The following is a 26,248-nucleotide window of genomic DNA, read 5'->3' as shown; positions in this document are numbered from 1 at the left end:
AACATCAAGGATCTGACAACCCTATTAAAAGTTATTGGCACTTAAGTGTTATTTATACACTTTTTAGAGGTTTGATTTCAGATTTTGTGATAAAAATATTGCCTGAATCTTCCATGCGAACTATCGTTGGATAGGTTTTTTTTATCAGACCTTGCCGATGAGCCAGAAATATTGATGGTCTGCGAACCATATCAAAAGAAATGAGTAATAAAGTTGATTTGTTAAACATATTAAGGGGGAATGTTGCTATTTTTACTGAATGTATTGACTTCATGAATGTGAGGAAGGCACCAACCACCTAAAGGTGGATTAAGTAACGTTTTTTTTTTAGTTTTTGTTTAGGTTAAACATTTTAAATTTTTTTATTTATTAATTCACAGATGTAATATTTCTTGATATATTTTTTGCCAAAGTTTATTTTTAGTTTTTGAATTTTAGATCAATCATTTAAAAAATTTTGAATTTAAAAATTTGAAGATTTAATTTTGTTTTTGGTATATTTTTTGAATATCTTAAATTATTATTTTTTAACCCAATTTGATTTTTTTAAATGTTTGTATTTTTGAAATTTTATTTTTTGAGTTTCCAAAATATGAAATATTGAAATATAAATTTCTAAAATGTTTTTTAAATCTTGCATTTGAATATTTATACATTTAAATTTGTGCGTTTTTGATTTTTGTCAAAAAATAAATATTTTTATTATTGATTTTCCCTAATTTTTACTTCACAAAAATAAAATCCATCCTTCTAAATTTTTGCAATTTTAGATTCTGCAATTTGATATTCGGCCTCATGAGGCAATGCTGGTTTTTCAATACAAAAATATCGAATTTGTAATTTTCAGTCTCATTCCAAATTTGTTTTGATTAAAATATCTAATAGTTTGAATTTCTTTATGTAATAAGGAGATCCAAACTATTAGATTTTTACATAAAAAATATAGAGTTATCAAAGCCCGAGCTCACGCACACTAGCACACCATTTGTTTTGCTGGCCGGTACAAAATTTAACCTCAATCTTTTTCGTGTACGTACACGCAATACATGAGCACGTAGATAACTCTATTGCGTAAGCGTCGCGCAAAGAAACGTCAAACGCTACTTTTCGTTTCTGTTCCTCTTCAGCTGTGCACCGCTTAAGAAAAATATTTTGGTTACCGTTTTTTAACATTTTTTCCTGTGCGGAGTTTTCAGTTCCTTCCGAGCTCCATACTAGAGATCCTAAATAGGGAGACTGGTCGAAGTGAATTTGACGTACCCAAACAGACACGAGTTTGACGTATCCAAACGAGCATTCGCCTTTACGCCCAGCAAAACTTATCAGTGTGGCCAAGCTCCAAACATACGTTGCCAGATCGATTAAGCAAACTTAGACCAGTCTCCCTATTTAGGGTCTCTACTCCATACCAGCTTTTAAAAAATATTTTTCTTAAGACACTTGGTAAACACCTATCACTCTTGGAATTCCTCACATGGCTCAACTGCCAACACTGCCAAGCTGCAAGTTTGGCTGTCACTTTACGTCAGCCGCAGCGCCGCTACCGCGCATGCTGTCAGTTCTAGCTTTTTGTTGTTTTGCGTGTCACGTCACTCGCCGCAATCGCCGGAACATTTTTCTAAGGAATTTCTCTCGGGATTTCCTTACGATTTTCAAAACGAAAATGATCGAAACGTTGTACAGTGTTCCGTTTATGCTGTTCGAGGTGCCGAACCTCAAGCTGAAGAAACCGAGCTGGTTCCAGCAGCCCTCGGCCATGACGGTGTTCTCCTTCGTGCTGCTGTCGTACTTCTTGGTCACCGGTGGTAGGTTTGAAGGGGGGTGGGTGGTTATTTTTTGGGGTGTGATGTTTAATCGATTGATTTTGGTTTGTTTTAGGTATCATATATGATGTGATCGTTGAACCTCCGAGCGTTGGTTCGACGACGGACGAGCATGGGCACTCCCGGCCGGTGGCGTTTATGCCGTACAGGGTGAATGGCCAGTACATTATGGAGGGCCTCGCCAGCAGTTTCCTCTTTACGATCGGAGGGCTTGGCTTTATCATCATGGACCAAACGCACACCCCGGGCAAGCCGAAGCTGAACAAGATTCTGCTCATCGCGATGGGCTTCATCTTCATTTTGGTGTCGTTTTTCACGACCTGGATCTTCATGCGGATGAAGCTGCCGGGATATCTGCAGCCTTAAGGAAGGGGCGGAAGTGGCGACTTTCTTTTCTCTTACTCTATCTCATGAACAAAAATCGAAACTAAAGGTTTTACACTAATAATTGTAGGCATTTATTGCATGAGAAACACATAATAATAGTACATAAAAACACGACACCGAATAAAATTGTCAAAATTTTACACTAAACATGCTATAATATCTTGCGTGGAGTGGGGAGAAATACGTTCCAGATGTAGAGATTACGTGGTTTGTCTTGGTTCGAAGAATAATTTGAGCTAAACGTTTTGTATGCGGCGTTTCTCGATTCATAGCCTGATGCGGAATGAGCTGAAATTGAACGATTGTTTAATTATTTAAATTTTCTTTGTTATGATCAGATAAAATTACTTTGTAAAATCGGAAGATTTGTCGATTATGTGTTCGAATTCGGCGAACGAGAGCGCTCCGTCGTCGTCCAGGTCGGCTTCCTCCAAGATGTTCTAGAATTAATACATTCAATTGAAAAAAGTCCGTCTAAATACTGACAAACAGACAAAACCAAAAAAAATCCAGCCTCACCGTTATCAGCTGGTCAATGTCGCTATCGCTGAGGGCGTTGTTGTAGCCCGTCAATCTCTGAATCACCTGCTTCAGGTCATTCTTCCCGATCATGTCATCGCCATCAAAATCTGAAAAAAATCGTTCAAAGCCCTTAAATCAAACAATCCTCCCAAGTAGCCCCACAAAACCAACCAAAAATCCGGAACGCGTGCTCCGCCTTGACCGACTTGGGGGCCGCGTCCGAGAACACCGACATCATGTCCAGAAAGTCCTCGAACGATATCTCCCCGTTGTTGGAGCTGAACACCTTGCAGATCCGGTCGCCAAACGGATTCACCCGCAGCTCCGGATATTGCAGGATCTTGTTCATCGACAGCCGGGCGTTCTTGTTGTGGCCGACCTTCTCCGGGGCGAGGCTCTTGAACTTTTTGTGCGCACTAAACGAGAAAATGACTTGGTTTAGAAATCAGGAAGTGGATTAAATTGGAATTAATTAGCACTTGTTACGTGGAGAGCACAGAGAAAATGGCACTCCTTCTTTGTTCCAACACTTACTAGAGAATTTCCTTTTTGGTGAAATACGTCAAATCTTCGTAGTCCTGCAGCTCCTCCTCGCTGAACTGGCTCTTGACTTGGCCCATTTTGTTAAATTTTGTCTAGTTTATCATTGAAATTCTAAATTGAGTTAAATTTTTGAGCAAAATTCGCAGCGAATGTTTTGGCCCGTGGAGATTTTTGTTTTGATTGATTTTTCAGGTGTCACACAAACTCGCGATGACGTACGACAGTGCTATGAAAGGTGGTATGAAAATGGCAAAGGGGCTTGAAGGGAGTTGGCTTCCGGGATTCTTTTATAACTAATTAAAGTTTTTGAAAAGAATAGGGTCCTAAAGTGATTTTTTATGTACAACCGTTAAAACACGCCTAAAACCATTTCTGATCACTTTTTGTTATTTTAAAGCATAAAAAAAAAACATGTTGACAAGACAACCTTTTTCGATGGATCAACTATGGTCCTCTTGGAAAGAGCTGTCAAGTAGGAACTTTTCTGTCAAGAAGGACCGGAGGTTAATTTTTCAAAATTGATTTAAAAGTCCATTTTAAATCCTTTGCGGTCATACAAAGTGTCATTGTACCAAGCATTGTACTCAGAAAATTAAGCTTTATCGTTGTGAACAATAATATCGATGCCAACATTTCAAAAAGCTTCATGTACAAACTATGCGTTTTGAGAAAAACGCATTTGAATGTTTAGCACGAGGTTTAGCATCCATTTTCAATTCCCATTTTAATATAAAAGCAAAATAAGATGTTCTAATGATAACAAACGATGAAAAACGTTGCTTTTATTGATACTTGATCATCCAAATTCAATAAAACATTACTTCCGTAATTTTATTCGAGAAAAACAAACATAACTTCTTTTGAAATCACCAACGTCTATATCACCCTGCTGTCATTGAGGGGGACGCTTTGTTATGATTCGTTTTTCTTCACCGAATGTACACGGCACTTTTTTCATGATGCTTTTTTTTCGTCACGAGGTTCATGTAGTCTTTTATTTGACAGGTTGACAGGGCTATATAAACAGGGACTGCTGATGGCAGAGATTTTGTTTATGTTACTTTATTTAAAATCATGATCAAACAGAGTTTACTGAAGTAACTTTTGCTCATTTTTGGTGGAGAGGTAGCTTATTAGGAGTACTTTCAGAATATGCAATTACCCAGAAAGTGTTAAAATGTACATGATGCCTTTTGAAATGTTACCGTCGAAATATAAAAAAAAAAATATTAAAACCTGAACAGTACAAAAACTGAAAAAAATGAAAAATACAGTCCAGACTACTTTTTTCAGAATCCTTTAATCAAAAACTTCTGGATCCACATCTGGATCATTATTTCAATGCTAGTTTCAATGATAACAATTTGGCTCTGAAATTGGCTCCTAAATTGCTTATTTTTGCTTAACAATTAGCAGCGATAAAGCTAATTTTCTGAGAACAATGACCTTTTGTGCGACCGCAAAGGATTAAAAATAGATTTTTAATTCATTATTTTAATTGCCTTCGCGGCCCTTCATTAGGGAGCGTTCTTTTATTCGTGGTGATTATTGCATTCGATCGTAATATTACGATCGTAGTTTCTCGACTCACGAAAGAGATTTCTCGATAGTAAGATTACAACTTACCATCGACAAATCTCGATCTACCATCGACAAACTTCGTTTTTTTGGATTGATTGATTTTTTTATATTTTTTTTAATATTTAAAATTCCTAAAATTTTTGAAAAATTTGAAACTTTCGAAACTCTTGAAATTTTTTAAAGTTTTTGAAATCTTTTAAATTTTGAAATTTTTGAATTTAAAAAAAATGAAATTTTAAAATTTTACATTATTTGAAATTTAAAAAATTTCTGAAAATCATGAATTTTTATTTTTTTTGAAAACGAGCTTCGAAGCTAGCTTCGAAGCCATATCGAGATTTTCTCGATCGTTGGTCGTAATTTGTCGATGGTAGATCGAGAAATTACGATCGAATGATCTCAATATACGAGTCGAGAAATTAAGATCGAAATATTACGATCGAAATGCAATATTCACCATGATTGCGTAACGCAATACGCTCCATACAAAAAAAAAACCGACACTTTTCTTCAAGCTCTTCGCTCTTTGCTTTGTTGCCGCCAGATAAAAAGTTGACGTTTTCGGCGACGGTCTTATAAGTTCTGTAAAATTCTCAATAGTTGAATATTTTTTTCGTACTCTTCGGCAATATTGTTCTCTGTAGGGGAAATAAACCCATTTTAAGCCTAATAAGCGGTCTTGTTTGAATGATGCTGGATAATCTGGAGTGTTCCTTGAAATTCAGTAAAACCAAGTACACCAACGAGTAGAGCAACTTTTTGTGAACATTTCTGTTTATTTTCAGTTTTATTAAAAGTTATGCTATTCCTTTTACAAGCATTTTAAAAAAATATTTCAAAAACGCATTCTAATCAGTCGTGTGCATTGGGCCACGCCCATTTTTCTATTTTCAGCTTAGTTCTTTTTTTCTTCCAACTTTCGTTTGGGTCTGCTTCGTGCTGCCAAAATTGATGAAATTTTGAGCGAACACTCACGAAAAGTAGCATTTATAGAGAAAGTTTCCTGGCAACACCACAAGCGCTGCTGGTGGTGTTGGTGGCCACCCTTTGTTCTTTATTTGCCTTTGCCTCTCGCTCGGTTTTCTTCAGGCTTCGCTTGGAATGGGTCATCAAGATTGAAACGTCAAAAGACTTGGCGCGTTTGTTTTTTTGATGGCGCTTGCTAATTATTTACATGTTTCGGGATTATTTTTCAAGTGAGTGACTTAGTAACGGTCAAAAGAACATGTTGCCGGTAGTTGGAAGCAATTTTATATCTTAAGCGCTTTGAAATCGTTAGCGCAAGTGAAAAGATATTGATGGCGGCTTTCGTTAAGCAGTTAACCTCTGATCTTGCGTGTGGATGTGTGTGCCACCAAAATGATGAGAAATGGTCTCGCAAAATAGAAATTATGATCAAAAGTGCATTAAATTTGATCTTTTTGGCCAGTAAGTGGCATACATTTGCGTGCTTACTCGAGGCGGTGCTGTTGCTGGTAAGTTTACAGCCTAAATAGTATTTTTGGAGCTTTAATCGAGCATCAAACTCTCCATATGACGAAGATAGGTGTTTGATTAGAAAGGGTATATTTCCCCTACCACAAACTAGGTATGAAATTGTGAGATTTTTGAAAAATTAAAAAAAATCGTTCATAACGCTTGGTGCGGGTTAAATCCCATTTAAACTTCAAAGTCAAAACGCTAGGTCTTGTCGCAATTATGCTCATATTTGGGATTCGGGCCAGTACACATACATAAGGGATCGTGCTGGATCGTGCCCTGAAATAAACCTAATCTAGATATCCATTTGGAATATTGATATCCTAGTTGATATCTATTTTTTTGAAAAGCACCTATATACAATGGGATTTATTATGTTTTTGCTGGTTTTTGCCTTCCTCATCTTACTAAGAAAAGGCTATCCAGCTTTTTAAGCGAAAATGGCGTTCGAATGGTGAACGCCCGAAATGTCAAAATCACGCAGTGGTACCAACATAACGAAAAAAGTGTGCTATGGCATGACAGCCGCATTTTTTTTTCTAATGTTGGTGCTACTGCGCGATTTTGACATTTCGGACGTTCAACATTCGAACGCCATCTTCGCTTAAAAACCTGGATAAAATCACTCAAAAAATCTAGATTTTTTTTTAAAAGGTCCTATAAACATATGAAACACAATAGCTTACAGGTTCTTTTCAAAAAAAAAACTTTGGAAATGAACTTTTTAATTTGACCTCCTGGACCCACCTACAGTGTATACACCTCGGGGGTCCCCTATGTGTATAGGACCTTTTCAAATAAAACTCAAGATATGTTTTATTCTGATATTCATTAAATTCCCGAAAATCACTTCACGTGAAAATCCCGGAATGCTATCCTGCCCAAGGTCGCCGAACCCCCTATGAAAATACTGCATCACCCAAAACAACACGTCAGATTTCTTGTTCTTCTTGCGAACAACTGTCAGACCGCCCAACGATTCGCAGTTCGCGCACGCAAAGATTCGGTGGAATCTCCTCTTCTGCTCGGTTAAAAAGAATAAAAAAGTCAGGTTTTCCTCGCGCAAAATAATTAGCGTTTGTGTTTAATTACCCCGATTCGGTTTCGCGAGTGGTCCATAGTGCAAGAAACAAGAAGCATTTGGTGGAAATTGCGCGTGGGTGTTTTTTTTTCGTGTAAAACTGTTCTGCGAAATCTGAAAGCTGAAAAATTTTGCGTTCGATTGCGTAGCGCGTCACTTTTGCCTCCCCCTTTGCTTCCGAAACAGAAGACGGACCCCGGAAAAAGGGCACTCCTAAATGGTGGCCGTATCGTAGATTCCGTAGGACCACCGGGGAGAACCATGAAGCCCCGACTCTGCTACACGTACTGCACTCTGCTGCTCATATTGCTGGTGTCCAGGTAAGCGATTCCGGAAGTACCCGGATTACCGTCCCTCTTATCATCAGATTCAAGCTGTGGCGTCAGTGCGCCGTCTGGCCTGCCGATGATTTGTCAGCGTTAAACGGCACTTTTCTTTGTTGATTACCCCTTTTGTACTGGTTTGTGTACTCCTCGCTAGAGGTTGTTTGTGCGTTTCCCGCGGGGGATTGTCAGCCCTTCAAGGACCCCGAGAGTGAAAAAAGAAGGGACGATGTGTCGTGATGCGATGACGAAAAGGGGGATTGAAAGTTGCACCTTGAAAGGAGAGGAAATGGGCACGGTGGCTACTCAATAGCTTTATAAACCCATGGTTAATAAATTTTAATTTAAAACTTAAAATTTACTGTAGAGAAACTTAATATTTGTTTAGTTTTTTTTGTTAACAGGTCCTCTAAACATTTGAAAGACAATAGTTGATAGGACCTTTTCATAGCATAGCATAGCATAGCATTGGTGTCAATAGTTGATAGGACCTTTTCAAAATAAATTCTATATTTGTTATATTTTGATCAGATTCAAGAAAAATGCTGTTTTTAGCAGTTTTAAAAACATGTATTGCAAATATTTTTCATTTTTTAACGCGACGACCCTCCTTAAAATTCAGAGGATTTTTTTTCAATATCTCTCAAAGTTCAATTGAAATTTTAGCGCAATTGCAATTACTTGGAACAAAATGCATATGATTCTTAGTTTATCATTCAGCATGTTTTTACTTATTACAAAATATTTAAATTTTATTAAATGTAAAAAAACGACTAAAAACTTAGTTTTTCTCTGGACTAAACTTTGAGCTTGTATTTCCGGTATTTCCTTTGTATTATAGAAGTAATTTAGCCAACAATTTTGCATATTTTTTTCCATTAAAGTCTCCAAACAATTTTGGTCATACAAAATGGACAGGAGCAGTTCCCTAGGATTTCGGTCATTCGATTTTTTTGTATTTTTTAATCCGACTGAAACTTTTTTGGTGCCTTCGGTATGTCCAAAAGAAGCCATTTTGCATCAAGAGTTTGACCATATAATTTTCCATACAAATTTGGCAGCTGTCCATACAAAAACGATGTATGAAAATTCAAAAATCTGTATCTTTTGAAGGAATTTTTTGATCGATTTGGTGTCTTCGGCAAAGTTGTAGGTATGGATACGGACTACACTGGAAAAAAATGATACACGGTAAAAAAAATTTGGTGATTTTTTTATTTAACTTTTTATCATTTTTTCAAAATTTTCAAATCAATACTAACATTTCAAAAGGGCCAAACATTCAATATTTCGCACTTTTAAAATGTTAGTCTTGATTTGAAAATTATATTGTTTTCGAAAAGATCGGAAAATTTCACACATGTTTCGAGATATCGACATCGAAAAATGGTGGGCTGTTTGGGTGAGACTTAGAAAACATCAATTTTCCTGTTTTTAAACCATTGCATTGCAATATCTCAGCAACTAAAGGTCGTATCAACAAAATCCGAAGAAGCAAAATATAGAGAATTTTCTCAGCTTTTCAAACATATTTTTTTCAAAAGTGGGCAAACATGTGCACTAATTTAAAAAAATGAAAAACCGCGACTATTTTCAAAAAAGTCACTTAAATATGGCTATAACTTGAAAACGGTGCACTTTATCAAAATTTCACTAAAGTACTTTTTGATTGCAAATTCAATTTTACATGAAAAAATAAAGTTGAAAAATTTTTGCGACCAAAATTTCGATTTTTTGAAAAAATCAGTATTGATTAAAAAATTCATAACTCGGTCAATGATTTTTTGCACAACCTGGAAATTTCTGAAAAGTTGGCATTTTATGTCCTCTAAAACATATCAAAAAATAAAAAAAATTAAAAATAGTTTTTTTTGCAAATCAAGTTTTAGTGATAAAAAAGTTAAACAAAAAAATCACCAAATTTTTTTTACCGTGCATCATTTTTTCCCAGTGTAGTCCGTATCCATACCTACAACTTTGCCGAAGACACCAAATCGATCAAAAAAATCCTTCAATAGATACAGATTTTTGAATTTTCATACATCGTTTTTGTATGGACAGCTGCCAAATTTGTATGGAAAATTATATGGACAAACTAATGATGCAAAATGGCTTCTTTGGGCATACCGAAGACACCAAAAAAGTTTCAGTCGAATTAAAAAATACAAAAATTAAAATTTAAGAAAAAAGACCGATTTTGTAGAGAATTGCTCGCAGGTAAATGTACGAAAATTTGTATTTTGAGAAGAAATTTTCTGATCGATTTTGTGTCTTCGGCAATTTTTTAGGTTAAACATAATTTGAACTTTTCGGTTTAAAGGAACATAGAAAGAATTCAGATTTTTTTTTTAATTTAACTCTTTATTTATACTGAAGGATGAATTTACAAATAACAAGCGAAATAGTTTATTTTTTAAATTTTTGTTTTTTTAAATATCTAGAGTTTTTTTTTGAACATAAACATAAACATAAACATAAACTTTGAAAAATATTTGCAACGGCCTAAAAACGTTAAAAAATCTGTCGGATTTTTTAGAATCATCTTATTCCAGGTCTTGACTGATACTTTAATAGAAGAAGTTTAAAAAAAATCTGTTTTTTAATGTAAAAAATTGATTTTAAAATTTTTGATTTTTCGTACGTTCTACTCAACTAGTGTTTTACTAAAAATTTGACCGTTTTTAAAAAAATAAAATATTACTTCGATGATAAATAGTAAATTATCATGATATTATTTTATCGTGTATGGAGAGCGAGTTGTGGCGCTATAACCACGGCAAATAATGTCCAGGGCATTCGTGGAAATACAATGTCCCATCCCAGAGGGTCCCGGAGTACCAAACCTTCTTAGCATGGTGCTCCCAACGAATACAACCAAAATCTCGGAGCGTATGGTGGTGTGTCCCCACGCTTCTTCCTCCCCTGTCAATTCAGAATTGTGTTGTTGTTCGAACACTCTGTGCTCAAACTCAACCCAATTACGAGTCATCTCTGCGATACGGCTTTACGCAGTAGGCCTGGCCGCTTTAACGCTTGTGATGTTTCAATGCATTCTAATGCAATGGCGCACTACAAATGTTAATAAATGACAAGAAGAGTGCTAGGCGTCATCTAACCTAAGGCACTCTCCAGGATCCCTTCGAAAGATTGGCTGCGCTAGGGTCTGATTAGATTAGATTAGATTAGATGATATTATTTTATCGTGTATGGACAATTTTTTAAACAATTGTTTATCAGTTTTTAAGAACTTTTATTTTTTTTTTCACGATAAAATATGTTGCTGCAGCAATTCGTATTTTTTTCCATACTAAAAATCCATATGGTACACTTGCCCCCCCAAAACAAGATTTTTTTAAAGCTCTCTACAAAAATAACCAAAACATAAAGCATACTTTATAATACGTGCAAGTCATTGGTAGAGACACTACTGATCTAGGAAAAAAAGCATTTTGATAAAATGAGTCTTAAAACAAACCCTAAGCCTTATTTTGTACCTTCCAAATATTATAAGGAAACAGAGGTTTTGAAAAAACTTCATTCAATCTTATGCCCCGTGGCGTATACGTCGTTTTGGCGGTTAAGTGGTAGTAGAATCAGTTAATTGCATTGCTAGCAACAATTCCTCATACTGGAAATAATTAAAATTGTAAAAATTACGGCCTTACGAGCGATTGTTCCTCTTGCCCCACCTTCCCCTATAAACGCGGGAAAATGCATTTTGACTGGTTTTCAGTTGATTAAACTTTTATATTCATTTTTGCCCCCTGATTATTCAGGCCAACTTTGAAGGGGGGGGGGGGGGCGACATAAACTTTGAAAAATATTTGCAACGGCCTAATAAGAAAAAAATATGGAAGTTGTAAAAATTATAAAATAAAATAAAATAAAAAAATAATAATATTGCGCCTTGCAGCAATTCCTAGAGTTTTGTGTCAATCGTGCTAGGCCTAGATTTTTTCATCACACTGCTTTGCAGGACTGAGAACTGCCAACTTTGCGCACTTTGCACCGCAGTAGAGTGCTGCGGAATAATTTTCATCACAGTTGGCAAACTTATTTTCCATCACACCATCAAAACAAAACAAGTGTAATGCATCGATTTCTGACCACAATCTAGTCACCAAGCTGTAGTGGCCGAGGCAGTTAAGTCATTAAGATGGTCTGTTAAAGGTTCCTGGCTCGATTCTCATAGTTGGAAATTTTGAGTTTTTTTTCTGCTGTGCTTGAAGGCATAACTCTATCGGCCACCTCAAGTTGTGTTCGCTGAGTCCGTAAACGGTATCATTATTCCCACGGCTCGAGGTCATGATTTTGTCGGACGATTGCTGGTCAATTTTGGGTGAAGATTATGTAGAATTTTATAAAAAAAAACAATACATTGTGGAAGAAAGAAATCTGTATATTTTTCAGAATGATCAGTCTAATTCTAAGCATCTATTTATTACCCTATTTGTGGTAAAACCCGGAAGTACTTTTTTTTAAACAATTTAATAATGTCCTAAATGGCATTGGAAGACAAGCTGTAGGGTATCGAAGGGTAACTCTTCAACGGCGAAACTCCGGGTATCCGTCCATCTCAGATTGATCTGCATGGGTAGCGTGAATCCGGTTCGTGAATCCCGTGCTTTCCGCCATGAAAGGACCACTCTCGGAAGCGCCGGATCCTTGGCCGGATGTTGGGGATGCGCAACGCCCGCTGGTTTTCAGTCATCTCTCCAGCAAGTAGACGAGGAACCGCCGTATGCCAAGATGCCGGTACGAACAAAACTGCATCCTTGTAACGAAGACCAGATGTCCACTGCCGGAACAAGCAATCGTAATTGTCTTCTTTGAATCTTCCCAGTTCTGGGAATACCCGGACCGAATCACTTTTTTTGCACTGGAGGAGCCATTAGTTTTGAAACTTTCGCGAAATAAATAAATAAACATAAACAGCCTGCCTTGGCAACGGGTATTTTCGTCATCAATGTGATGAAACAGCACTGTGATGAAAAAATACTGTGATGAAAATAATTGCGCAGGACTCTAGTAAAGTGCAAAATGCGCAATAATATAATAATAAAATCTAATCTAATTTATCTAATCTAACACAAACAAACACAACTAACACAAAAAATAATAAAATCAAAAATAAAAGTAACAATAAAGTGATTTTTAACCTTTTCTCCATTCCTTTTTATTTCCAGTTTAAACCGAGTATTTTATAGTTTGCTATTTTTAAAATGAACTTTGGCATTGTATGTATTTTAACATTTTTGTTTTTTTTTTCAAAGACTGATGGTTAATGTTTGTTTAATTAAAAATTATGAGTGCTTTTATTTTTGAAGTATTTTTTTTAGAAATGTCTGTGGTTTGATTTTTCATTTTTTTTTAGAATTTTGATCGATTATTATTATTGAAATTAAAAAACTGTTTTTATTAAAAATACAATTCTTTGGTTAAGCAATGTCTATTATTTAAGAGTCTGGAAAAAGTCAGGTTTCAAAAATGGGATTTGAGTGGCCACCCTCGGTTTAAACGACTAAAAAAAGACATCTTTGAGCCATAGTGAGCCATGATGAATTCACATGCACAATTTTGATAAAATGTTCCATTCTCAAGTTAAGGCCACTATTGGGTACATATCTTGACTTTTTTTTGATAAGGTCCTATAAACAAACGTAAACATTGAGTGTATCCCGCTTACTCCGATGGACTTTGACATAAGGTGTGAAAGGGATACACTCAATGTTTACATTTGTTTATAGGACCTTATCAAAAAAAAGTCAAGATATATGTTTTCGATTTCTTTTCGTTTTTTGCATTTTTAAAATACTTGAAAGAAAAGCACCCCCGAAAAATATTTTTGAAAAGCTGACAACAATTTGCTACGCTCCGTACAAAATGCTAAAATTTTGTATGAAGGAAGAACCAAGGACGGGGAATTGAAAATTTCAAATTAAAAGGTCACGGGGTTTATGCACGAGCCCTACAGCCTCACCAAAAATTCGTACCGCTGAAAATAAATTTTAATTAGCTTTAATTTTCTGACATTTTTGAAAAGTCTGCAAATCGATATTTTTCCTAATTTGATATTTTAGACTAAATTTTAAATTGTTGAAATTGTTTTCATTGAAAATATGGGTAAAGCTTTTTTTTTTAATTTCCATAAATTATAATCTTAAAAATTACTATAACTTCAAAATATTGCACCATCATGCACCATAATTTTTTTTAGAGTGTACATTTTTTTCTTCGAAGATACCAAATCGATCGGAAAATTCCATCTAAAGCAAGATAGAGAGTTTCATAAATTTATGTAGCCATTTTGCATTTTTTTTTTTGCAAAATTCCTTCTTTTGACATGAGGAATGTATAAACAAAATTTTATTCAAATAAAAAAAAACAAAATCGCGAAATAATTTGCGAAAATCTAGAGAACTACCGACTCTATTGCTTGGATTCCAGTTTGGCAGCAATGCAAATTCCATCAAAATTTCATTTTCATGTCTACTGCCAATCTGGAAATAGTCTAGAGAATAACATTTCGATATTGAATAAAAGATAATTATCCCTTCTATTCTCTTCCGTTCTACTTTCAGTGGCATGCTGTTCATTCTGGTGGCCTCGGAAGCATCGAAACCGCTAGGTCACCAGGTACATCACCAACACCACCAAGAAGAGCATTCACCGCGTGTTCCCACGACTGAACACGAACCCCATCCGGAGGAGTCCTCACCGGAGAAGAAACCAAGTGGCGGCGACCCTTCTGCCTTCCAGCCGCCATCGCCGCTGGAAGTGAATGTGCAAAGTGTTCGTCGCACGCCAAGTGGCGTCAGTGAATTTGGGGGTGGTGAAAATGCGGGCAGTGATCCATCTAGAAGGGATGGTGTGCGGAAAGTGAGGAAGAAAACGCAACGGACTTCGCGGCGAAAGGACATGCTGACGGAGAAGCCGGCCAAGCCGGACGAACCGCCGGATTTGAAGGAGGTCATCTTTCTGGAGACGGTGTCGAAGAACGCCGGCGTCACCGACAGCGGGTGAGTTCGAAGACTTTTTGGATTTTAGCTGATAAGGATTGAGTTATCAGTTGGGAAACATTTTCAGCGAAATCAGTAGAGCAACGCAAAAAAACGAGGCAGCTAGACAATGTTATAAATAATATAAATTTCAACGGAATGCGGCGTCGACGGACGTGGCCTGCCACAGCCGGCGAAGAGCCGTCTCTCTCTATAATTAATGATGAAATGTGTAAAACGAAATCAAACAGCGCAAAAATCGTTGGCCGTTTTGCAGGTGTTTCGCAAAGAAAAAAAAAAACTGTGTGGAGTCTTTTTCCACATCGCTTGATAAACCTCCCTGCTGCTAACAACTGGGGAAAAAAACGAGAGAGAATTTCCTCAAAGTCGCACCGCTTTTGCACGCGCATAATTTTTCAAAATACCAAAAAGTCACGTCGGAGTCACTGTACGCAGAGACAACACGCTGGGGATGCATCTCCTTGAAGAAGTGTTGTTGTTTTGAACCTGCGTGCGCCAGTGGTGGTTGGTCGTCGGTTGTGTTACAATAATAGCTTGGGCTGCGATCGCTTCTTCTTGGGGGAGTGTATCCGCAGCGGCAGATCGTAAATTTAGTAAACCTTGTCCGCACCCGGTGTGGTCACTGACTGTCGGGGGTTGGACGACAGAGAAAATTCGTAAAATATTTACGTTATGGAAATGGCAGGGTGGCAACATATTGTAATATAAAAATATCCATGATTTGGAAATTTTCATAATTGAAAGAAAAAGTTTACAGTTTCTACCAAACTAATATCAAATTTAAATAAGTAGATTTTTTTTAAATTAAGTTTTCATGACTACGTTTGGAAAAAAATCATTCAAAAGTACTCAAAACCGATTTAATCCGATAACAAACACTAACCTACAAAAAATGTCAAAAATGACTGCGCAGGCTTAAACTTTTGTGTCCCAGAAACACGTGTAACCTAAAACTTTTGTCAAATACATGAAATCGATCTCGTTCAAAATCCACGTTTTCGAGTATTTCAGCGATATGTTTATGAAAAGCTCTAAAAATGTCATTTCAAATACTTGTATGTTTAAAAAAAATCATGATAGATTTTTGTGTATTTAATGATTATTTTTCAATTTTCTTAGAATAATTTCAATTCATTTACATTCATCTAACTTTTCGAACATTCGTAGAAACAACAATCAAATTATCACAAAACATTGATCTACAGAAATAGGAAATTCTTTGCATTTTTCTCATCTTGCTATTTTAGCAACAGAGCAATTTTCTAGAATTTCGCAAATCATTTTCGAATTTTTCAACATTGTATTTCTAGGGTAGGATTCTTTGTAGGTTTTGATTTAATATAACTTTTCAGAAAAAAATGTTACACGGAAAAACATCCCAATTTTTTTATTTGACTTTTTATCACTGAAAGTTGAGTTCCCAAAAACCACCTTTTTTTAACATTCGTAGTTTTTATGCGATGTTTGTGAATATTCTAGTTCAGTCATCACACATATTTGGATCCCGTCAATAGGATGCAAAATGCAAATTTTCCTATTTACTATTTATAGGACCTTGCTTAGGCCATTTTCTTGCTATTTCACAAGTAAATTTGTCAAGAGCAGCAAAACATTGCCTCGGACTACTGGTTGATGTCCTTTAACCCTCTACTGCCCAATTTTTTTTCGAAAATTTTTATTTTTCCCGTGTTCAGGTGGTCATTTTGAGCAACTTTTTGTTCTACGAAAAAGTTTACTTCTCTTTTTTAATGTTTTTCTTGTTTTATTTTTAGTAATTTAATTTGCATCTATCTTGTTTAGTTTATGTTTGGTTTTGGTAGTATATTGCATATTCTACCACCTCTTATAATTACATTTTGCCTTTCTATTTTTTTTAAATGTTTTGTGACTACTTTTTAAATGTCTTGCTTGTTTTTCACATTTTCTACTTTAGGATGGCACCATTATCATTTAAATTGTAGAAAAATGCGTAGAGCCATAGTCTGAGACATTAAAAATTACTGCAAACTTCTTTTTACTTATATGAAATGTTAGTGAAAAACACAGCCAAAGTTAACCCCTAAAAAATGACATTATTTAAAACATTGGCAAAGTCACATAAATCAAGTGAAACTTCCAACCCAAACATTTTCTTAAATTTTAAGAGTTCATCTTTCCAATGCTTTTTAGAGATTAAAAATTGGTTGAAAATGGATTTTTGGAGATTTTTTTTATAAATCGAAGCCCCTCTAGAGTCGGGGTTGGGTAGCAAAGGGTTAAGTTTAAATTTTGTAAACATATAGTTTCTCACTGTTGCCTAAAAAATCCTTATATTTCAACTTGCGATTTTCTTATTTTGTACATTTTAAAATGTCGGACCTGATTTCGAAATTTCAAAATTATTTTCACTGTTAAAAGTACGAATTTCTCTTCTATATTTTTTAACATTGTAAATCGATCCAAAAATTTCCGAGATATCGCGAGTTGAAAAATATGGGCTGTGCAATATTGAGAAAAACAAATTTTTCACAAAATTTAAACTTAAAAAGGCTGTACCTCAACAACCAGCATTCCGTCATAGAATGAGAGTTGTATGAATTTTCCTCAGAAGGGGTACTTTGCCTTCACAAAATATTTTTAAATTGCAAAAAAATAACATCATTGAAAAAAAACCCTGAAGATGCCTCTATTCAATTAAAACAGTGCTATCTATAAAAAAATCATTTTCGTTTGCAAATTTGATTTTGCATCAAAAAATTACTTTTGAAATTTAGTTTGACAATTTAATGGAAATTTTTTATGCAAAAAACTCATTTATTTATAGAAATTAAATCTTCTATTCAGACTTTTTCACACCTTCCCTTTCTCCTATCCAGATTTCCTACCCCTCCCCTCCCCCCCTGCCCCTAAATATTATTATCTGCCAAATTTACACTTACACACCACACCACAACTGTTTCGGAGCGTTTGGTACGGTATGTCCACGCATCCTTCCGCCCCTGATGATTCTATGAAATGTGATCCGTTCACAGAATCTGTCTCTGCGGTTAATGCAACGCAGTAGGCCTGGCCGCTTTAATTTTTGCTATACATTTTCGGGGTAACTCGGATGTACTGTAATCATTAATATTGAAAAGAAAGGACTTGAGGCGTAATCTAACCACAAGTTCTTCCAGGATGCTTTCTTCGGACTGGCTGCGCTTGTGTTCGATTAGATTAGATTAGATTAGATTAGATTAAATCTTCTATTCAGACTTTGCATCATCCTAGCGCGAAAGATACCTTTTTTGTCCTCTCAACATAATATGTTATAGAAAAATAAAATAAATAGAAGCATATTTTGGAAATTAAAATTTTAGATCATAACCTATCAATTGCCGAAGACATCAAATCGATCAGAAAATCCCTTCGTAAGATACAGATTTTCGAATATTCTCATGCTCGTTTTATATCACCAGCCCGCTAAATTATATGGAGCCTTGAATGGAACAACTAATGATGCCAAATGTCTTTTTGAAAATTTGCAGAACTTTCTAATCATCATTAAATATTTGGGAAAACTGCAGAAGTCATATTTTAAAACATAAATGTTTATAAGTTGAAACATATTAAGCTATTTTGGTTGATTGGTTCAATCTTCAATCACAATCATTCAAAAAAAAAAAAAGAAAACTGAATTTTTCATAAAGTATATAATGCTTCACGTTAATTATATCAATAACAAGAACTTAGCAGTCACCCTGGGAAATTCTTGAGCGTCGCAGCAAAACTTGCGAGGGCTTATTTTCCTCGTGTTTTCTTCTTGGTGGTGGCGTCCTAAATGTCTTCATAAACGTGGCCGATGGGAAAAGGTGGCGCGGTGTGGCACACGTTTACTCAAGGGAAAATTTTGAAATGAAGAAAAAATAACTCCCAAGTTTGTTCACAGCCATGTGAGTCACGCGGACCGGTTTCCTTTCGTCACGAGTTCCGGAAACGACAGTCAGGTGATTGACATTAGTCAACTAACACTAAATTTAACGAGTAGAAGCTGAGAAAATTAAAAAAAAAACAACAGCTTGATTTTGAAGCAAGATAGAACCTCCTGGCATTGACATTGCCATTTTGTTGTCAAACAGCGCAACTAAAATAAGACCCTTGCAATTGTTTTCTTTTTTGTTGTTGTATTTTGTCGTACTACCACCACAAATACACGCGACTTGAATGAAAAGGCCAACGACGAAGCAAAGATCGAATCTCGCACACAAACACTTTTTGACTGTCGGCGTCGTTTACGTCGCGGTCGTCGTTTTTTTAGTAGAATGGCCAATATTATGCAATGTCTCTCTCTCTCTCTCTCTCTCTCTCCTCGAGCTAGCGGAAATGTCGCCAAGCCGTCGTCTTCGTTTTGCTTTGTTTGAGCTGGTTTTTCATGAATAAATCGCATTTCTCTATTTTTTTTCTCCTCTCACTGACGATGCAAAGTTTTGAGCGAAAACAACCGGACGACCTTAGAAAAGTGCGGAAAGTTTGTGCGATAATGAGCATTAGTGGGATGTTGAAATGGCATGGAGGAAAATTGTTTTTCCTTCTGCTTGACCTTTGAAAGTATTTTTAAAGCTTTTTAAACGGTTTTTTAAATTCTGATTTGTGTTTCAAAATAATACTTTTTCGCGAAGTTTTAAATTTTTTGACTCTTAGATTTTGATTAATACCAAGTTTTTGAATTTGAAATGAAAAAAGGGTAAAACATTACATATTAATGTTTTTCTTTCCAGACCAAAACTCAGCAAACAGTTGAGACAGTTCCAAACTTTAAAAAAATAGCGAAAAACAGCAATGGACATTTTTTTTGCAAATTAAAAACGACAAAAAATATACAAAAACTGGCAATAATTTCAAAACATCACATTTAATGGAAACAAAAAAAAATCTATTTTTGGATATTTTAAGAATACTTTAACTTCCAAAAGTCTCAATTTTTCATAATTCATAATAAATTGTTCGCCGTTAGTGCATCTGTAATTAGGCTTTAGCATGTAGTGATACATTTTGACTTACATTCCATAACATAGACTCCACCACCATAATAAAATAGACTTTACCTTAAATAAAGTCAATAAAGTCTAATTTTTAAAAGGTCCAAGGACATAGGAAGTAGAGAAAAGCTGTTAATACCAAGCACTATATTTTTTAATCAATATTTCACAGTCCTTAAAGGTTTCTTTTAAATATTTTGAACAAGCACTTAATTTTGAATTTGAGTTCCTTTCACATTTTAAAACTATTTGAAAATGAAAATGCATTTTCAGTTATTAATCCTAATTAATATTGGAGGATTATGTTAGCATGGATTTTGCACAGATCTTAATTATATTTTTCACAAAGTAAAATTACTTGAATAGTTTCAATACTGACAACTGAATAATTGATTATTTTGCCTTCCTCACTTTACTGAGGAAAGGCTATAAAATCACTCGAAAAACGAACTTCTTAGTTATACCTCCTAGACCTACCTTCATTTGTACATATCGACTCAGAATCACCAGCTGAGCAAATGTCTGTGTGTTTGGCTGTATGTAGACATGTGTACCAAATCAATGTCACTGGAATATCTTGTCACAGGCTCAACCGATTTTGGCCGGAATGGTTTTAATCGATCCGTCTTAACGTCCCCTAAGTTGCTATTAAAATTCATACAGTTTTCTCATGTATTTAAAAAGTTATGTTAAAAAACTGTTTCATATTAAATTAAAATTATGGTAAAAAGGGTGGTTTTTTCATGAAACCCTCACATGTTATATATTTTTAGAAAGCATATGAGAAGACCTTTCTTGTGGATTAAGAATTTTCAAGATCTGACTTACCTATCTAAAATTACAAGCAGTTTAAAAAATGGTCTGAATTTACATAACCTCAAATGGTCCCGTCTGATCGCCACGAAAAAAGCCTTGTAGAGGGATGCCATTTTCCTGAAAGGCGGTGTCTGTATAATCTTGACAAAAAGTCTGTAGGAAGTCTGTTTTTTTTACTCGTCACTTATTTTTATTAGGACCTCTTAGGTGCTGCGATCACGTTAGGGGAGATCCATAAACCATGTGGACACTTTAGGGGATTGTAATCACTCTATAAATGAGAGGAAGGCACCAACCACCTAAAGGTGGATTAAGTTACGTTTTTTAATTTAAAACCTCATTTGATTATTAGTTTTGGAAAATTAAGCTACATTGGCTCACAATATAAAAAAGCTAGATTAAGTTTACATGAATATTTAAAAAAATTAGAATCCTTTCAAGCATTAATTTCTTTGAAAAATAAATACTTTTAAAATCAAATTTAAATGTTTTTATAATGGAGCCAAAACTAAATATTTTGTATCGCTTCAGATTATTTTTTTTTTATTTTTCTCTCTTAATCGAAGTGGTGAGATTTTGAATTTTTGAAGCATTTATTTTTTTAGGTTCCTTTTTTTAAACATATTTTTTTAAATATGTTTGACAATTTTTGATCTTTTATTTGAGTTCTGCCCGGTGGGTCTCGTGGCGCAGGGGTAGCGGCTTCGGCTGCCGATCCCGATGATGCTATGAGACGCGGGTTCGATTCCCGCCTTATCCACTGAGCTTCTATCGGATGGTGAAGTAAAACGTCGGTCCCGGTTTCTCCTGTCTCGTCAGAGGCGCTGGAGCAGAAATCCCACGTTAGAGGAAGGCCATGCCCCGGGGGGCGTAGTGCCAATAGTTTCGTTTTTTTTTCCGTTTGTAAAAAATCGGGAGAATGTAGGGAATAACACAGCGTAACAAAAAAATTTTTTTTGTGATTAGCAGGACGATTCAAAAAACTCCCCGAGGGATCGGCTTCCTGAACACAATGCAACCTGGCCCATGTCTTAATTGTTACCCTAGCTCGAGATATTCAATGCAGAAGTTTTGCATATGAATCACCCCCGTCGAAAAAATATTTTTTATTTTGTTTTCACTGTAACTTAAGTTCTATTAGGTCTTTTTAGATGCTTCTGGTGTCATTAGACGGTAAATTGTTAGAAAAACCCAAAATATGGTCCCATTGGTCGGTTCCCGTAACCGGTTCCGGTGGAAATCCGGATTAATGGCCAAAATTGTGCGAAATCTTCAAAATTTTGAAATTTGTTGCTCTTTATGCGAAAAAAACATACTATTTCTTCAAACAATCAATACAAACTCAAAAAATGGTTTGTCCAAGCATATCCGAAGGTGTTTTCTCGAAAATGTGGCCATTGAGAACCGGTTCTGGCCAATCCGGATCCGGAAACTTGAAAACATTTAAGCAGTTTTTTTTTCAAAATTCCTATGTGCCAGACAATTTAGAAAAACAAATGTGGTATTGAAGCATTTTTTGCAACTCTATACTTTTAGAATCCCAAAATATGGCCAAGGGGCCAATGGGAACCTGTTCTGACTGTCCCGGATCCGGGAAACAGTGGTCACATGACATTTTTATTGAATTTATTAAAAAGTTGTTTTAATTACCAGAATTTCAAAATTCCTTGAAAAAAATCTGAATTTATTTATAGCCAGAATTAGAAATGTGGCCATCGGGAATCTGTTCTAAATGTTCCGGATCATGAAACCAGTGGACACTTGACAATTTTATTTAAAATTAAAAAAAAATAAGTTTAATTTTTTTTAAACTAATCTAAATTTTATCAAAATTAGATTCAGACATGTAGCCAAATGGCCAACCGGACCCTGTTTATATATTCCGGATCAGGGAACCAGTGGACAAAATTCAAGATTCCTGGAAAACAAATCAGATCAGAAATTTGGCCGAGTGGCCAACCGGAACCTGTTTTAAATGTTGTTAAAATATTGTCAAATATTTAGTTAAGAAATTTTCAGGATTCCTTAAAATGAATCTGAATTTATTTAAAATCAGATTCATTAATGTGGCAAATGGGAACCTGTTCTAAATTATCCGGATAAGGAAACCAGATGACACTTGACATTTTAATTAAATTTATTTAAAAAAATTACTGGATGTATAAGATTCCTGTTCTATTTTAAATTTATTTAAAATTTCTTTGACATTATAATTAAATTTGTTTTAAAACATAGTTACTGGATTTATAAGATTCCTGTAAAAAATATGAATTTATTTAATATCAGATTCCGAAATGTTGCCAAATGGCTAATGGGAACCTGTTTTTAATAATCCGGATCAGGAAACCAGAGGACGCTTGACATTTTAATTAAATTTATTTAAAAAAAAAACATAGTCACCGGATTTATAAAATTTCTGGCAAAATTCTGAATTAATTAAAAATTATTTTGACAGTTTAATTTCTTTTATTTTCAAAACATAGTAACTGGATTTATCAGATTCTTCGAAAAATCAGAATTTATTTAAAATCATTTTGAAATTTTAATTAAATTTATTTCTAAACATAGATACTGGACTAAGAACTCAGAATTTATTTAAAATCAGAATCTGACGTGTGGCCAAATGGCCAAATGAACCTGTTCTAAATAATCCGGATCAGGAAACCACTGGACACTTGACATTTTAATTAAATTTATTTAAAAAAGTTACTGGAATAATAAGATTCCTGTTAAAAAAAAAAAGATTTTGTTTTAAATTATTTTGAAATTTTAATTAAATTTATTTTAAAAAATAGTAGCTGGACTTTACAGATTCCTGGAAAAAATCTGAATTTATTTAAAATCAGACCCAGAAATGTGGCCAAATGGCCAATTGGAACCTGTTCTAAATAATCCGGATCATAAAACCAGTTGACACTTGACACTTTAATTAAATTTATTTACAAAAAATACTGGATTTATAAGATTCCTGTTAAAAAAACAGAATTTATTTAAAATTATTTTGACATTTTAGTTAGATTTATTTTAAAAACATAGTTACTTGATTTATAAGAGTCTCTGAAAAATTCTGACTTTACTTAACATTATTTTGACAAATTAATCAAATTCATTTAAAAAACATAGGTACTGGATTTATAAGATTCTTCGAAAAATCTGAATTTATTTAAAATCATTTTGAAATTTTATTTAAATTTATTTTTAAAAGTAGTTGCTGGACTTAACAGATTCCTTAAAAAAATCTGTTTATATTTAAAATCAGAATCAGAAATGGGTCAAATGGCTAATGGGAACCTGTTCTAAATAATCCGGATCAGGAAACTAGTGGACACTTGACATTTTAATTTTATTTATTCATTTCCCCGAGGGTCCCGGAGCACCAAAACTTCTTAGCATGGTGGCTCCCAACGATAAATTGCCTAAACAAACAGAAACGTGAGCGGGGGATCCCTACGTTTCTTCCTCCCCTGTAGATTCAGAAGTGTATTGCTGTTTGAACATTCGTGTTCAAACTCAATCCAATTCAACGAATCATCTTTGTGGTAAACTTTACGCAGTTAGCCTGGCCGTTTTAACGTTTGTGATGTTTCAAAGCAATTTATTGCATTGGGGCACTGCAACTGTTAATAATGACAAGAGGATGCTACGCGTAAATCAACCTAAGGCATTTTCCAGGATGCCCTCGAAAGACTGGCTGCGCTAGGGTTAGATTAGATTAGATTAAAAAAATTACTGGAATAATAAGATTCCTGTTAAAATAAAACAGATTTTATTTTAAATTATTTTGAAATTTTAATTGAAATTATTTAAAAAAATAGTAACTGGACTTAACAGATTCCTGGAGAAAAACTGAAATTATTTAAAATCAGAATAAGAAATGTGACCAAATGGCCAATTGGAACCTGTTCTTAACAATCCGGATCATGAAACCAGTTGACACATGACATTTTAATTAAATTTATTTACAAAAAATACTGGATTTATAACATTTCTGTTGAAAAATAAGAATTTATTTAAAATTATTTTGAAATTAGTTAAATTTATTTAAAAACATAGTTAATTGCATGATTAGAGTCCCTGAAAAAATCTGACTTGACTTAAAATTATTTTGACAAATTAATCAAATTTATTTAAAAATAACTTAGTTACTGTATTTATAAGATTCTTCGAAAAATCTGAATTTATTAAAAATATTTTTGAAATTTTGATTAAATTTATTTAAATAAATAGTAACTGGACTTAACACATTCCTGAAAAAAAACTGAATTTATTTAAAATCAGAATCTGATGTGTGGCCAAATGGCCAATGGTAACTTTGTCTAAATCATCCGGATCAGGAAACTAGTTGACACTTGACATTTAAATTAAATTTATTAAAAAAAAGTTACTGGATTTATGAGATTCCTGTTAAAAAATCTGAATTTATTTAAAATTATTTTGACATTATAATTAAATTTATTCAAAAAAAAAAATATTTGACTTAATAAATTTCTGCAAAAAATCTGAGTTTACTTTAAATCAGAATCAGAAATGTGGCCAAGTGGCCAACCGGAACGTGTTTTAAATGTTGTTAAAATGTTGTCGAATATATTAATTAGGATAATTTCAAAACTCAATAAAATGAATCTGAATTTATTTAAAATCAGATACTTTCTGATTCTTATTTTAAATAAATCAAGATTTTCTGCAAAATTTTTTTAAGTCGTGTAATTATTTTTAAAATAAATTTAATTAAAATTTCAAAATGATTTCAAATAAATTAAGATTTTTACAGGAATCTTATAAATTCTATAATTCTTTTTTTAAATAAACTTAATTAAAATGTCAAGTGTCAACTGGTTTCCTAATACAGATTATTAAGAACAGGTTCCCATTGGCCACATTTATAAATCTGATTTTAAACAAATTCAGATTCATTTTAAGGAATCCTGAAAATTTCTCAATTAAAATATTTGACAATATTTTAACAACATTTAAAACAGGTTCCGGTAGGCCACACGGCCAAATTTCTGATCTGATTTGTTTTCCAGGAATCTTGAATTTTGTCCACTGGTTCCCTGATCCGGAATATATAAACAGGGTCCGGTTGGCCATTTGGCTACATGTCTGAATCTTATTTTGATGAAATTTAGATTAATTTAAAAAAAATTAAACTTATTTTTTTTTAATTTTAAATAAAATTTTCAAGTGTCCACTGGTTCCATGATCCGGAACATTTAGAATAGATTCCCGATGGCCACATTTCTAATTCTGGCTTTAATAAATTCAGATTTTTTTTCAAGGAATTTTGAAATTCTGGTAACTAAAACAACTTTATAATACATTCAAAAAAATATCATGTGACCACTGTTTCCCGGATCAAAGACACTTAGAACAGGTTCCCATTGGCCCTTTGACCACACATCAGATTCTGTTTTTAAATAAATTCTGATTTTTTCCAGGATTCTAACTATTTTTAGAAATAAATTTAATTAAAATTTCAAGATGATTTTAAATAAATTCTGATTTTTCGAAGAATCTTATAAATCCAGTTACTATGTTTTTTTTTAAATAAATTTGATTAATTTGTCAAAATAATTTTAAGTAAAGTCAGAATTTTTCAGGGACTCTTATAAATCAAGTAACTATGTTTTTAAATAAATTTAACTAAAATGTCAAAATAATTTTAAATAAATTCTGT

General features: G+C 34.1%; 3 protein-coding genes across 5 annotated transcripts in view; 2 read left to right on the top strand and 1 right to left on the bottom strand.

Annotated features, from left to right (window-relative positions):
- Positions 1 to 1,590: 1,590 nt before the first annotated feature.
- On the top strand, positions 1,591 to 2,357 carry LOC120426888 (putative oligosaccharyltransferase complex subunit CG9662). The gene is made up of 2 exons (XM_039591693.2): positions 1,591 to 1,805; positions 1,879 to 2,357. The coding sequence occupies exons 1-2, from the start codon at positions 1,664 to 1,666 to the stop codon at positions 2,187 to 2,189; spliced, it is 453 nt and encodes a 150-aa protein (XP_039447627.1). The 5' UTR covers positions 1,591 to 1,663; the 3' UTR covers positions 2,190 to 2,357.
- On the bottom strand, positions 2,252 to 3,471 carry LOC120426887 (calcium and integrin-binding protein 1-like). The gene is made up of 5 exons (XM_039591692.2): positions 3,267 to 3,471; positions 2,904 to 3,148; positions 2,730 to 2,839; positions 2,559 to 2,650; positions 2,252 to 2,498 (listed from the first exon to the last, which is right to left on the bottom strand). Exons 1-5 carry the CDS (start codon positions 3,350 to 3,352, stop codon positions 2,477 to 2,479), a joined length of 555 nt encoding a protein of 184 aa, XP_039447626.1. The 5' UTR covers positions 3,353 to 3,471; the 3' UTR covers positions 2,252 to 2,476.
- A 3,827-nt stretch (positions 3,472 to 7,298) lies between these two features.
- Positions 7,299 to 26,248, top strand: part of LOC120426882 (SUN domain-containing ossification factor) — a 46,484-nt gene continuing 27,534 nt past the window's right edge. For all 3 annotated transcript variants that reach the window (XM_039591684.2, XM_039591687.2, XM_039591686.2), the window contains exons 1-2: positions 7,299 to 7,736; positions 14,321 to 14,758. In XM_039591684.2, coding sequence (XP_039447618.1) covers positions 7,678 to 7,736; positions 14,321 to 14,758 — 497 coding nt within the window. In that variant the 5' untranslated portion in view covers positions 7,299 to 7,677. The remainder of the gene's footprint in view (positions 7,737 to 14,320; positions 14,759 to 26,248) is intronic.

Source organism: Culex pipiens, chromosome 2 (assembly GCF_016801865.2).
Source record: "Culex pipiens pallens isolate TS chromosome 2, TS_CPP_V2, whole genome shotgun sequence".
In the NCBI taxonomy this organism is placed as follows: domain Eukaryota; kingdom Metazoa; phylum Arthropoda; class Insecta; order Diptera; family Culicidae; genus Culex; species Culex pipiens.
Note: the sequence above shows the minus strand (reverse complement) of the source record. Positions and strands in the feature narration are given on the sequence as shown.

Bases quoted from the DNA above. Each gene is read 5' to 3' on its own strand.
- LOC120426888 (XM_039591693.2), top strand. From the start codon at position 1,664: ATGATCGAAACGTTGTACAGTGTTCCGTTTATGCTGTTCGAGGTGCCG. The intron at 1,806-1,878 runs GTAGGTTTGAAG...GGTTTGTTTTAG, and splicing joins GTACTTCTTGGTCACCGGTG to GTATCATATATGATGTGATC.
- LOC120426887 (XM_039591692.2), bottom strand. From the start codon at position 3,352: ATGGGCCAAGTCAAGAGCCAGTTCAGCGAGGAGGAGCTGCAGGACTAC. The intron at 2,651-2,729 runs GTGAGGCTGGAT...TATTAATTCTAG, and splicing joins ACATTGACCAGCTGATAACG to AACATCTTGGAGGAAGCCGA. The intron at 2,499-2,558 runs GTAATTTTATCT...GTTCAATTTCAG, and splicing joins AAATCTTCCGATTTTACAAA to CTCATTCCGCATCAGGCTAT.